Genomic DNA, 13,729 nt, shown 5'->3' on the forward strand with positions numbered 1-13,729 from the left:
AGGAACTGACCAGCGACGGCCCTATGAGCCTTTCAAGAATTGAAAAAAGCCTTCCTCCAGGATACATGCCACCGGCACCCAGACCCTCAACGTCAGTTCATCATGGAGGTTGACACCTCTGACATGACTGTCGGGGCCGTTCTAAGTCAGTTGTCCAGTAGGGGCAAATCCCTGCCATGCTCCTACTATTCCCGCAAATTTTCGCCCGCAGAAAGGAACTACGGCATAGGGGATAAAGAGCTACTGGCCATCAAACTGGCATTCGAGGAATGGCGCCGATGGTTGGAGGGGGCCCAATACCCAGTAGTCGTTTACACAGATCATAAGAACCTGGAGTATCTGTGCTGCGCCCAGTGCCTTAATCCATGGCAGGCGCGCTGGTCACTCTTTTTCAGCCGATTCAATTTTTCCCTCTGTTACAGACCGGCATCAAAGAACATCCAAGCGGATGCACTCTCCCGCACGACGGAGATAGAAGATACCGACAACCCACCTCAATACATCCTGGATCCGGCCAAAGTTCTTCTGGCTGCGTCCGAGGTGGCCCCCGTGGGCAAGACTGTGGTGCCCACTCGTTCACATAGGAGAGTGTTAGCGTGGGCCCACGTCTCCCTGACCGCGGGACATCCAGGCACAGCCAGGACATTAGAACTTCTGATGGAATTCTACTGGTGGCTGCAGGTCAAAAAAGAGGTTCGACTCTATGTTCAGTCATGCCCTACCTGCGCCCGGCAGAAACCTTTGCATGGTTACCCCTGGGGGCTCCTTCAGCCGCTACCCATTCCTAGGGAGCCCTGGACTCATCTATCCACAGATTTTATTGTAGACTTGTCTGCCTCAGATGGGAAGACCGTGATCTGGGTCACGGTCAACCGTTTTTCGAAGATGGCTCACTTCGTGCCCCTTGCTAAACTGTCTTCAGCGCCGGAGTTGGCTAACCTCTTTACACCACATATCTTCTGACTACATGGACTCCCTTCGCACATCGCCTCAGACCGTGGTCCACAGTTTACGGCGAAGTATTGGAGGGCTCTTTGCAGAAAATTCGGAGTACAACTGGACCTGACAACCGCCTTTCACCCCCAGGGCAACGGCCAAGCTGAACGTACCAACCGAACTCTAAAGGCCTTCCTTTGGGCCTTCGACAGAGACCTTCAAGATGACTGGGTCCCCTTGTTACCCTGGGCAGAGTTCTCGTACAACCGCCATAAACACTCTGCAACTAACCTATCTCCTTTTCAGTTGTTCTACGGAAAGACCCCTAGGCCTCCATTGCCACTGCCGCCTGCAGCGCAACTTACGGCACAATTGCTCAACCTCTGGCGGTCCACCCAGGAGAAACTCCGTCGGACTGCCGCCAAGGCTAAAGAATACGCGGACAGATCACGACAACCTGCTCCGGTCTTCCATCCAGGAGAGACGGTATGGTTAAGTACCAAAAACATTCAGCTACGGATTCCCTCTATGCGGCTGGCGCCCCGCTATATCGGTCCCTTCACAGTAGCATAATGAATTGGGTCAGTGTCCTATCGGCTATGACTGCCGTCCACCCTGAAGATCCATAATGTTTTCCATGTGTCCCTGCTCAAACCTGTGGTACTCTCCCCATTTCAGGCCAGACCTCCCGAACCAACCGCCCCTACAGCTGAACAGGATGCTACATATATTGTGAAAGACATCCTGGACGTTCGGTTCCACCGTCACCGGTGGGAGTACCTCCTCTCGTGGGAGGGGTACGGTCCATGGAGAATTCCTGGGAACCTTCGTCTCATATTCTGAACAAAAATCTCCTTCATCAGTTTCATCTGGATCATCCCGGTAAACCTAGGCCTCCAGGAAGGGGGCGTAGGAGGGGGGGTACTGTTACGGTCCCGGGCCGTGCCCCGGGACCTCCACTTACCGCATGGCCCAGTCCAGCCGCGGGAGATCCTCGTCAGCCACCCAGGCCCAAAGCGCGGCCTACCGCTGCGCTCTCCCTGAGAGGGAGACGCCGCTGATGATCCGCGGCTGGCCCTACCCCCTAGTTGCGCGCGCACGCTGGGGCTCACGATTTAAAGGGGCCAGCTAGGGAAACTAAAGACAGCCCTCCTGATGACGTCAGATGCTACCGGGTTATTTAAACCCGGCAGCTACAGCTATGCCTCGCCTTGCAACGAGGTTCACTCAGTTCCCTGAGTTTCTAGTTGCTGCTTTGGAGCTTGGATCATCCCTTCTGACTTCTGGCTTCTGACCCGGTTCCGTCCAATGACTCTGACTCCAGCTTCCGCCCTGGCTTTGGCTTCGAACCTCTGACTTCTGGCTTCTGACCCGGCTTCGTTCTTGGACTCTGACTCCAGCTTCATCCGCTTCCTCAGGTATCCAGTTCTTGCTGGCCCAGAGGATTTTTCTAAGTCCCAGCGGCTTGGGCTCTCACGGGCTCCTCCCGGGGGAGCCGTGGGCTTCCGAGGGTGAAGACTCTTCCAGCCTCCTGGGCCCTGCCGTTCTCATCGACTATCTCTTCGGCTGCTTCCTGGATCCTTGGTCGCATAGGGTCCCACCTAAGTCCAAGAGGTCCGGGTCCCTAAGGGCTCCTCCTGGGGACCCTCGGACTTCCGGTGGTGAAGCCTTTTTCAGAGTCTCTCTCCAGAGCTGCCTCCCGGCTGCGACACTCACTGTGGGTCCCCACAGTGCAACACCTGCAGTCTCAGCCGGCCCAAGGGTCCACGACCGTAACAACATGGGCCTCCCAAGGTTTGAAAATGTTTTCTCAATTTTGAAGCGAAGAGAGAATGATTACAACTTTTCAGGCATTAATAGATGAATATAATTTGGATAAAAAAACCCATTTATACACATACTTGCAAATCAGACACTGCATCCAGTCCCTTAAAGCGCAAGATTGGGCAAATGAAAACAGAGATTATTTATCTGATGTATTTGTTGTGAAGGACCCAATTCGACATACAATATCCTCTCTGTTATGGGTCCTGATTAATAGAAGACCAAATATGGAATGTGGACAGCTTCGGCAAAACTGGAGCAATGAGTTTGAGTTCGACATGATGGAAGACCAATATTTGAATTGCTTTAAGTGAATAAAAACTCTCAAGCTGAGAGAAATGCAAAATGAATTTCTTAGGCGCTATTATATTTCTCGAAACAGCTTCGTATGTATGTATTAAATGTAAGGCTGTGTCTGGGACTTTAGGTCATTAGTTTTGGGTACATCCTGTTATCAGTCAGTTCTGAGGATTACTGGTGAATTACATTCAGAAGATTACAAAGTAATGTTATCACTTCAACCAAAGATACTACTTCTGATAATCTGAGTGAAGTCGCTTTGGGCGAAAGGTTTACGAGGCTTTGGATCCGCAAAATGTTAGCCTTGGCCAAGAAAACTATATTGCAGACTTGGTTAAATGGAAATCCAGCGGTTACCCAGTGGAAGACTCAAATCCATCAGATGTGTCTTTGTGAGAAAAATGTGGAAAAGACAGAACTTTTCTACTAATCTGGAAGCTGAACATTCAATCTCTCCCACACAGAGCAAGAAGCTTGATTCTTAACGAGTAATTAATTGGAAGATGTCTCTGCATATAATAGAAGATTGAGAGGAGATTGGCACGGCAATCATGAGGAGGGAGCCCAGTGTTGTTAATGCTGTCGGACAATTGTTCGGGCCTAAGGGCAGAGTAAACCATACAGCCCCGTCTTCTTCTTCTATACTGTTCATTGGTAAAGTTGGATACTGGTGAAAATGAATAAAAGAAATTTCAACATAAACTTTTGCTATTCTTTTTTGTCTGGTGAGTACTAGGGGGAAACATCCTAGCTCTGTTCTGCACCCATTGCTGGGGGAGATTCTGTTACAGAACTGGGGGTGCATGGGGTTTTTTTTCCCATTCTGTATAGTCCTGGGTTAATGAGAGACCCCAGGCCGCACTCACTCATGGGTTTGAGGTCATAAGAACATGCCATACTGGGTCAGACCAAGGGTCCATCAAGCCCAGCATCCTGTTTCCAACAGTGGCCAATCCAGGCCATAAGAACCTGGCAATTATCCAAACACTAAGAAGGTCCCATGCTACTGATGCAATTAATAGCAGTGACTATTCCCTAAGTAAACTTGATTAATAGCCGTTAATGGACTTCTCCTCCAAGATCTTATCCAAACCTTTTTTAACCCAGCTATACTAACTGCACTAACCACATCCTCTGGCAACAAATTCCAGAGCTTAATTGTACGTTGAGTAAAAAAGAACTTTCTCCGATTAGTTTTAAATGTGCCCCATGCTAACTTCATGGAGTGCCCCCTAGTCCTTCTATTATCCAAAAGAGTAAAAAACCGATTCACATCTACCCGTTCTAGACCTCTCATGTCCAGTAACCAATGGAGCTGAGGTGCTGATATGTGCCAGCTTAGAGTAGGGCCTAGATGAGTTTGCCTCAGACAAACTCAAGGTAGCAAATCAGTGTGATGAAGCAGTGGCCAGAGCCAGAGGGTCACTGGGCCGCACAGGAACAGGCAGAACCAGTGGAAGAAGGGAGGTGATAATTGTGAGGCCTCACCTGGAACAGTGTGTCCAGGTCTGGAGGCTGTGCAGAGAAAGCAAAATCGTGTAGGGTTATCAGCAAAAGCCCTATGAAATGAGACTTCAGCACCCACATACTCAAGAATGGAATCGCGCAGAGATGGAGGGGATATTACAGAGACATTAAACTTCCTTGCATGTATACGTAATACACAAGCACAAAGTACTTTTCAGTGGAACTGGAGCTCTAGAACAAGAGGTCATGATAGAAGGCTGAAAATATGGCAAACGCTCCTAAGCACCTTTTCCTTATAATGTCTCCTCTCCTGACCTTCCTCTGAGCTGTATCTCCTTCCACCCCGCTCCCTCCCGTCCCTCCCCTGTGCTGTGGAGGAGAGAACATTGACTGTGTTTGGGGACAGCTAAAATCTCCCAATCTGTGTCTATAAGAAAAAGTTTTTCATAGATGAGGCCTTTAGATTGTGAGCTGTACCTGAATGTGATCCACTTAACATATAATCATCCCATAACTTGCTCTCAAAGCCTCCCACAGGGCAGATTTTACCACCCCCCTTGGTGATAGGCCTCACAGGTTCTGAGCGCACACCTTTCCCCCTGAATAAAACCGTGCACACAGCTTAACGCTCCTCCAAGCAAATTAAGAAACTAGAGAGGTGCGGAGGCTTAACTCTGGTTTTCTTAGCACCGGAAGTTTAACCCCCCGGTCAGATGTGGTAAAGTTTCTGGGGCTGAACCTGGAGTTCATGGTGCTGGGGATCTTACGCACATAAACATGATTTGCGAGAGCACATTTTATGCTTTTAGTGCTTGTGTTATACGTAGAACGTTTAGGAGCATAAAAGTGTTTGTGCGCGACCTTTATAAGTGCACAAACCATGCTCGTGTCCTGCACATTAACCATGATTCATGCATGCAAGGAAAGGTTAGCATAGAGAAACCAGGTTATCGGCCCCTGAATCCTGGTTTGTCCCCAGAAATCATAAGAATTATCAAGCTCCATTAGGCCCAGTGTCCTGTCTCCGACGGTGACCATTCCAGGTCACAGCTGCCTGGCAGATCCCGTAAGGTAGATCTAACTCCTGTTACTCACTTCCAGGGATAGCCTGGCTAATCGTACGCAATGGACTGATCCTCCAGGAACTTGTGCAGACCCCGCTGTGCTCTCACCTTGATCACCGTCCTCTGGCAGCAGATTTCACCACTTGGTAGGGCGCGGAGGGGAAAGTGCCTTTCTACCATCTGTTTGGAATCTGCTGGTTGCTACGTTCACGGAGGGCTCCCTTGATTTAGAATGATTTCAAAGGGTAAACAACCCTCCTTTATTTACCTGCTCCACCTCACCCGTGATTTCATAAACTCCTCTCATGACCCTCTCAGCCGTCTCTTTTCCAAGCATAAAGCACGGGTTCCTCGTGTTAAACGGGATTTATGTCAGCTGTTTGTTTCGTAAACTCCCGATGCTTTTGCATGTTACCTTACACCACTGGGAGTTAATGCTTTAAAACCAGGCCCCCTCTTATCTCATACCTTACAGGAGTGATCCTCGCTCGTAAGCCTGAGCATGATGAGTCTGAGCTCAGCCTCTCAAGGCCCTTGAGCCAGAGAGCGCCTCCTTCTGGAGCCCCTGGGGTGGAACGTGTGTGCCTGGAAGTTCTTTTAATCAGGCCAGCAGTGCCCAATACGACCGGGGCAATACTGTCGCTTCCTGCCACATCTTCTTGGGCTCTGATTGCATCTTTTGATTCTTGGGGGATCTCCTCTCTCTCTACCTCAGAATAGCGGCCTGGAACTGTTTCTGCTTTCCTATGGATTACATACACACCCCGCTCACATTCTGGGAGCAGTCTCTGCTACCTGTAGAGCGGCATCGGCCTGGCTGCAGGCCTCAGGTGATCAGCACCTACCAGGTGCAGCGTGTCTGCTTTCTGGGTCTGGCGCTGTCGGCTCTTCTGTGCTGCAATGCGATTCTTCTCCCTCCTCTGAACTTTCTTCATATCATCCGAGGAGTCCTGACGGGAATAAGAAAGACATTTACTGGCTCCTGCCAAACAGCTCACAAACCTCAGATTCTCTGCTCCATTAGAAAGGATTTCATGAAATCCCCTCCTCAATAGGTCTCAGCCCTGTCCCCCTCCTCTGCGGCCCAGCCCACGGTCCTCTTCCTCTTCCTCTGTATCCCAGCCCAAGATCCTCTTCCTCTGTATCCCCAGCCCATGGTCCCCTTCCTCTTCCTCTGTATCCCCAGCCCACGGTCCCCTTCCTCTATCCCCCCCGTCCCTTCCTTCCTCTGTATCCCCAGCCCACGGTCCTCTTCCTCTTCCTATGTATCCCCAGCCCTCTTCCTCTTCCTCTGTATCCCCAGCCCACAGCCCTCTTCCTCTTCCTCTTCCTCTGTATCCCCAGCCGACAGTCCCCTTCCTCTTCCTCTGTATCCCCAGCCCACGGTCCTCTTCCTCTGTATTCCCAGCCCACGGTCCCCTTCCTCTTCCTCTGTATCCCCAGCCCACAGTCCTCTTCCTCTTCCTATGTATCCCCAGCCCACAGTCCTCTTCCTCTTCCTCTGTATCCCCAGCCCACGGTCCTCTTCCTCTGTATCCCCAGCCCACGGTCCCCTTCCTCTTCCTCTGTATTCCCAGCCCACGGTCCTCTTCCTCTTCCTATGTATCCCCAGCCCACAGTCCTCTTCCTCTGTATTCCCAGCCCACGGTCCTCTTCCTCTTCCTATGTATCCCCAGCCCTCGGGCTTCTTCCTCTTCCTCTGTATCCCCAGCCCACGGTCCTCTTCCTCTTCCTCTTCCTCTGTATCCCCAGCCCATGGTCCTCTTCCTCTTCAGTGTATTTTTATTCAATTAATTTCTGACTTTTATATACCATACACTCAGCAAAAGCTGACCAGAACGTTGCACAAATTCACAATGTGTAAGTAGACAAATACAATAAAATCATCAATAAAAAAACATTAAAAATAAAGTACATTAAATATAAAGGATCCCAAAAAGAGGAACACAAGGAAGAATATCTGGTAAATCTTGGGGAGATGAAGAAAGTAATCAAGAAAGCAAAAAGTCTGGCAGAAGAAAGGACTGCCAGAGAGGTAAAGTGAGGTGAGAAAACATTCTTTAGATACAGCAGAGAAAGGAGAAAGGTATGAAGCTGTATAGTGAAATTAAAAGGTGACAAGGAGCAATGCCTGGAGAGAGACAAAGAAATGGTGGAAATATTACACAAATACTTCAGTGTTCACTAAAGAAGATCCTGGAGAAGGACCATCGCTGATTAATAAGGCTGTGGATGGGGGTGGTGCAGACGAAACTCCGTTTACAAAAGGGAATGTATTGGAAGAGCTGGGGAAACTGAAAGTGGACAAAGCCATGGGGCCTGATTAGGTTCATTCCAGGATACTGAGGGAGCTCAGAAATGAGTTGGTGACTCCGCTGTGTGACCTGTTCAATAGATCCCTAGAAACGGGAGTGGTACCGAGTGACTGGAGAAGAGCGGTGGTGATCCCGCTTCACAAGAGTGGGAACAGAGAGGAGGCAGGAAACTACAGGCCGGAGAGTCTCACCTGAGTGGTGGGAAAAGTAATGGAGTCACTGCTGAAGGAAAGGAAAGTGATCTATCTACAATCCGGTGGGGCTTGCTGAACCCGAGGCAGCACAGATTCACCAGGGGAACGTCCTGTCAGACTAATCTGATTGATTTTTTGATTGGGTGACTAGAGAACTGGATCAGGGAAGAGCACTCAATGTGATTTATTTGGATTTTAGTAAAGCTTTTGATACAGTCCCACATAGGAGGCTCATGAATAAAATGTGATGGTAAATGTGATCTACCCTGATGAGAGAGCGGTGTTAAGTGGAGGGCCACAAGGATCAATGTTGGGACCGGTCCTGTTCAATATTATTGTGAGCGACATTGCGGAAGGGTTAGAAGGTAAAGTTTGTCTTTTTGCGGATGATACTAAGACCTGCAACAGAGTGGACATGCCGGAAGGAGTAGAGAGAATGAGACGGGATTTAAGGAAGCTTGAAGAGAGGTCAAGGACTTAGCAGCTGGGATTCAATGCCAAGAAGTACAGAGTCCTGCATCTGGGGTGCAGCAATCCAAAAGAGCTTTATGTGATGGGGGGTGAAAGACTGATGTGCACGGACTGGGAGCGGGACCTTGGGGTGACAGTGTCCTGTGATCTGAAGATGGCGAAGCAATGTGACAAGGTGATAGCTAAAGCCAGAGGAATGCTGGGCTGCATAGAGAGAGGAATAACCAGTAAGAAAAAGGAGGTGATCATCCCCTTGTACAAGTCCTTGGTGAGGCCTCACCTGGAGTACTGTGCTCAGTTCTGGAGACCGTATCTCCGAAGGGACAGAGACAGGATGGATGCGGTCCAGAGAAGGGCGAGCAAAATGGTGGGAGGTCTCCATCAAATGACTTATGAGGAGAGGCTGAAGGATCTGAATATGTACACCCTGGAGGAGAGGAGGTGCAGGGGAGATAGGATACAGACCTTCTGATACCTGAAAGGTTTTAATGATGCACAATCGTCAAACCTTCTCCATTGGAAAGAAATCAGTAGAACCAGGGGTCATGAAATGAAACTCAAGGGGGGTCGACTCAAAACCAACCTCAGGAAATATTACTTCATGGAGAGGGTGGTGAATGCCTGGAATGCCCTTCCAGAGGAAGTCGTGAAGATGATAACAGTTAATGAATTCAAAGGGATATGGGATAAACACTGTGGGGATCTATTCATTAGTTTTGGATTGTTCTTTTTATTGGTATGGTTTTATTAATTTTATTGTTTTATGAGGAACAGTAATGCTTCTATTTTTCCATTGTACTACATACAGAATTTGTCTTTTTGCTGTTTCTAGTTCAGTTTTGTCTATACATTTCTATTTATACTTTATGGTGTCTTTATTATATCTGTGTTTTGCATGTGTAGTTTCTATGTAGGAATCTATAGCAACTTGGGTGTGTTGGTGTTTTAGACCTGGTGTAATGTTTGCAGTGTTAACTTTCATAGGCAGAGTTGTTGCTGTTTAAGTGCTGGCAATTAGTGTTATTTTGATGTAGAAAGTTTATTACATTGGCGCTAATCTTTAAAAAGGAGCTAGAGCAGCTTTTAACTAGAAGAAAGGGGAAAAACGACAGTTGCTCAGCAGCGCATAGTTCGGAGAGAGGTATCTTCAAAGGATACTAATGATGCATTAGAATTAGGGCATCCCAACAGTGAAGTTCCAATATTAAGAAAAGTAGTCCAAGTGCCTGTAACTAAAAACTCACCTGAGTTAAAAGATTCCAATTTATCCCTGAGAACTGAAAAGCAGGTGGTTAATGCAAACAAAAAACAAACTTTGAAATGTTTGTATGCTAATGCCAGAACTTCCGTGGTCAATATTGGGAAGTTCTTACTTCTTAGAGTAAGATGGGAGAATTAGAATGTATAGCAGTGAATGATGACATAGACTTAATTGGCATCTCAGAGACATGGTGGAAGGAGGATAACCAATGGGACAGTGCTATACCGGGATACAAATTATATCGCAATGACAGAGAGGAGCACCCGGGAGGCGGTGTGGCACTTTATGTCCGGGATGGCATAGAGTCCAACAGGATAAACATCCTGCATGAGATTAAATACAAAATTGAATCTTTAGGGGTAGAAATCCCATGTGTGTTGGGTAAGTGTATAGTGATAGGGGTATACTACCATCCACCTGGTCAAGAAGGTGAGATGGACAGTGAAATGCTAAGAGAAATTAGGGAAGCTAACCAAATTGGTAGTGCAGTAATAATGGGAGACTTCAATTACCCCAATATTGACTGGGTAAATGTATCATCGGGTCACGCTAGAGAGATAACGTTCCTGGATGGAATAAATGATAGCTTTATGGAGCAATTGGTTCAGGAACCGACGAGAGAGGGAGCAATTTTAGATCTAATTCTCAGTGGAGCACAGGATTTGGTGAGAGTGGTAACGGTGGTGGGGCTGCTTGGCAATAGTGATCATAATATGATCAAATTTGATTTAATGAATGGAAGGGGGACAGTAAGCAAATCCATGGCTGTAGCGCTAAACCTTCAAAAGGAAACTTTGATAAAATGAGAAAAATGACAGAACTAAAACTACACAAACACACAGAAAAAAGTTTCTTTCAATGTGCCAAGAGGGGAAAACCCTTGGGGCTCAGATTGTGATTTATTACCCCTGTAAATGTGTAGTTAAATTCCAGAACGAAAGGTTTGTGTTTTTAGAGCCGCTTGAATTGCGCAAATTTATTGATGCAAAATTACCTAGACCTTGCTGAGATCTGTTAAGGGAATAGTAGAAGTAAGCACAGCACAACTGCTTGATCTTAGTTATAAATGCTTTATTTTTGCTCATGTATAACATTTTTGGATCTCCCTTTTGCTTTATAACAGGGGTTTGCTTAGATTCCAGACTGTATTCTTTTGGAAAATTATTGTATGGAAATTTAATTTATACTTTAAATTTAAATAGAGTGCAGTTCAGGCTTTGAATTACCTGTAATATTATTTGTACCCATTCCTTGACATGCCGAAATTGCTGTCAATATTTGTGAAATGCATAATAAAAAATAAATTAAAAAAAAAAAAAGAGAAAAATAGTTAGAAAAAAACTGAAAGGAGCAGCTATAAAAGTAAAAAGTGTGCAAGAGACGTGGTCATTGTTAAAAAATACCATCCTAGAAGCACAATCCAGATGTATTCCACACATTAAGAAAGGTGGAAAGAAGGCAAAACGATTACCAGCATGGTTAAAAGGGGAGGTGAAAGAGGCTATTTTAACCAAAAGATCTTCATTAAAAAATTGGAAGAAGGATCCAACAGAAGAAAATAGGATAATGCATAAATGTTGGCAAGTTAAATGTAAGACATTGATAAGACAGGCTAAGAGAGATTTTGAAAAGAAGTTGGCCATAGAGGCAAAAACTCACAGTAAAAACTTTTTTAAATATATCCGAAGCAGAAAGCCTGTGAGGGAGTCAGTTGGACCGTTAGATGATCGAGGGGTTAAAGGGGCACTTAGAGAAGATAAGGCCATCGCGGAAAGATTAAATGATTTCTTTGCTTCGGTGTTTACTGAAGAGGATGTTGGGGAGGTACTGGAGAAGGATTTCATGGGTGATGATTCAGATGGACTGAACCAAATCACGGTGAACCTGGAAGATGTGGTAGGCCTGATTGACAAACTGAAGAGTAGTAAACCACCTGGACCGGATGGTATACACCCCAGGGCTCTGAAGGAACTAAAAATGAAATTCAGACCTATTAGTAAAACTTTGTAACCTATCATTAAAATCATCCATTGTACCTGAAAACTGGAGGATATCTAATGTAACCCCAATATTTAAAAAGGGCTCCAAGGGCGATCCGGGAAACTACAGACCGGTTAGCCTGACTTCAGTGCCAGGAAAAATAGTGGAAAGTGTTCTAAACATCAAAATCACAGAACATATAGAAAGACATGGTTTAATGGAACAAAGTCAGCATGGCTTTACCCAGGGCAAGTCTTGCCTCACAAATCTGCTTCACTTTTTTGAAGGAGTTAATAAATATGTGGATAAAGGTGAACCGGTAGATGTAGTATACTTGGATTTTCAGAAGGCGTTTGACAAAGTTCCACATGAGAGGCTTCTAGGGAAAGTAAAAAGTTATAGGATAGGTGGCGATGTCCTTTCATGGATTACAAACTGGCTAAAAGACAGGAAACAGAGAGTAGGATTAAATGGACAATTTTTTCAGTGGAAGGGAGTGGACAGTGGAGTGCCTCAGGGATCTGTATTGGGACCCTTACTGTTCAATATATTTATAAATGATCTGGAAAGAAATACAACGAGTGAGATAATCAAATTTGCAGATGATACAAAATTGTTCAGAGTAGTTAAATCACAAGCAGATTGTGATAAATTGCAGGAAGACCTTGTGAAATTGGAAAATTGGGCATCCAAATGGCAGATGAAATTTAATGTGGATATGTGCAAGGTGTTGCATATAGGGAAATATAACTCATGCTATAGTTACACAATGTTGGGTTCCATATTAGGTGCTACAACCCAAGAAAGAGATCTAGGTGTCATAGTGGATAACACATTGAAATCGTCGGCTCAGTGTGCTGCGGCAGTCAAAAAAGCAAACAGAATGTTGGGAATTATTAGGTAGGGAATGGTTAATAAAACGGAAAATGTCATAATGCCTCTGTATCGCTCCATGGTGAGACTGCACCTTGAATACTGTGTACAATTCTGGTCACCACATCTCAAAAAAGATATAATTGCGATGGAGAAGGTACAGAGAAGGGCGACAAAAATGATAAAGGGAATGGAACAGCTCCCCTATGAGGAAAGACTAAAGAGGTTAGGGCTGTTCAGCTTGGAGAAGAGACGACTGAGGGGGGATATGATAGAGGTGTTTAAAATCATGAGAGGTCTAGAATGGGTAGATGTGAATCGGTTATTTACACTTTCGGATAATAGAAAGACTAGGGGGCACTCCATGAAGTTAGCATGGGGCACATTTAAAACTAATCGGAGAAAGTTGTTTTTCACTCAATGCACAATAAAGCTCTGGAATTTGTTGCCAGAGGATGTGGTTAGTGCAGTTAGTGTAGCTGGGTTTAAAAAAGGTTTGGATGGGGGGACGTGTGACGTCACGAGGAGAGATGGCAGCTTGATTCTTGAGCTCCCGCTGCTCCCCTGCTGAATCTACAGCGATCCGCGCTCTAGTTATATTTTGCAACCATCTATATATATAGGAGGAGAGCTCTCATTGCGAACTATGACCTGCAAGAAAAAAAATCCCGATCTGCAGCGATTTTCCTATCAAAAAGAAGGAAACATGGAACCAGTCGATAACCCCGTTCAAGCAGCCGGAGATCAAAATGGCGGCGCACAGCGAGTAGAGACCCCAGAGACACTCCTCGCACACGATGATCCCTCTAACGGAACATTGTCCGAGCACCCGACCAGAAATGAATTCAGAGAATGGTTTGCAGATTTACGAGCCGACATAAAATCATTTCGACAAGAACTACTTACCCACGTGGAGGAGATGCGCGAAGACTTAAATACTCTGGGGCATAGAGTTGATGACCTTGATGTGCGCTTAGAGGGACATGCCGCGCAGGTACTTGAATCTAAAACCCTCACCGACTCCATCCGAGCAGACACTGATCA

At 46.2% G+C, this 13,729-nt stretch overlaps 1 protein-coding gene across 1 annotated transcript in view; it reads right to left on the bottom strand.

The window, feature by feature from the left end:
• BATF (basic leucine zipper ATF-like transcription factor) overlaps positions 1-13,729 on the bottom strand; it is a 39,954-nt gene that overhangs the window by 15,337 nt on the left and 10,888 nt on the right. The window contains exon 2 of the mRNA XM_029598400.1: positions 6,437-6,541. Within this exon, the coding sequence (XP_029454260.1) occupies positions 6,437-6,541 (105 nt within the window). The remainder of the gene's footprint in view (positions 1-6,436; positions 6,542-13,729) is intronic.

The sequence above is a fragment of the Rhinatrema bivittatum genome, chromosome 4 (assembly GCF_901001135.1).
Source record: "Rhinatrema bivittatum chromosome 4, aRhiBiv1.1, whole genome shotgun sequence".
Classification (NCBI taxonomy): domain Eukaryota; kingdom Metazoa; phylum Chordata; class Amphibia; order Gymnophiona; family Rhinatrematidae; genus Rhinatrema; species Rhinatrema bivittatum.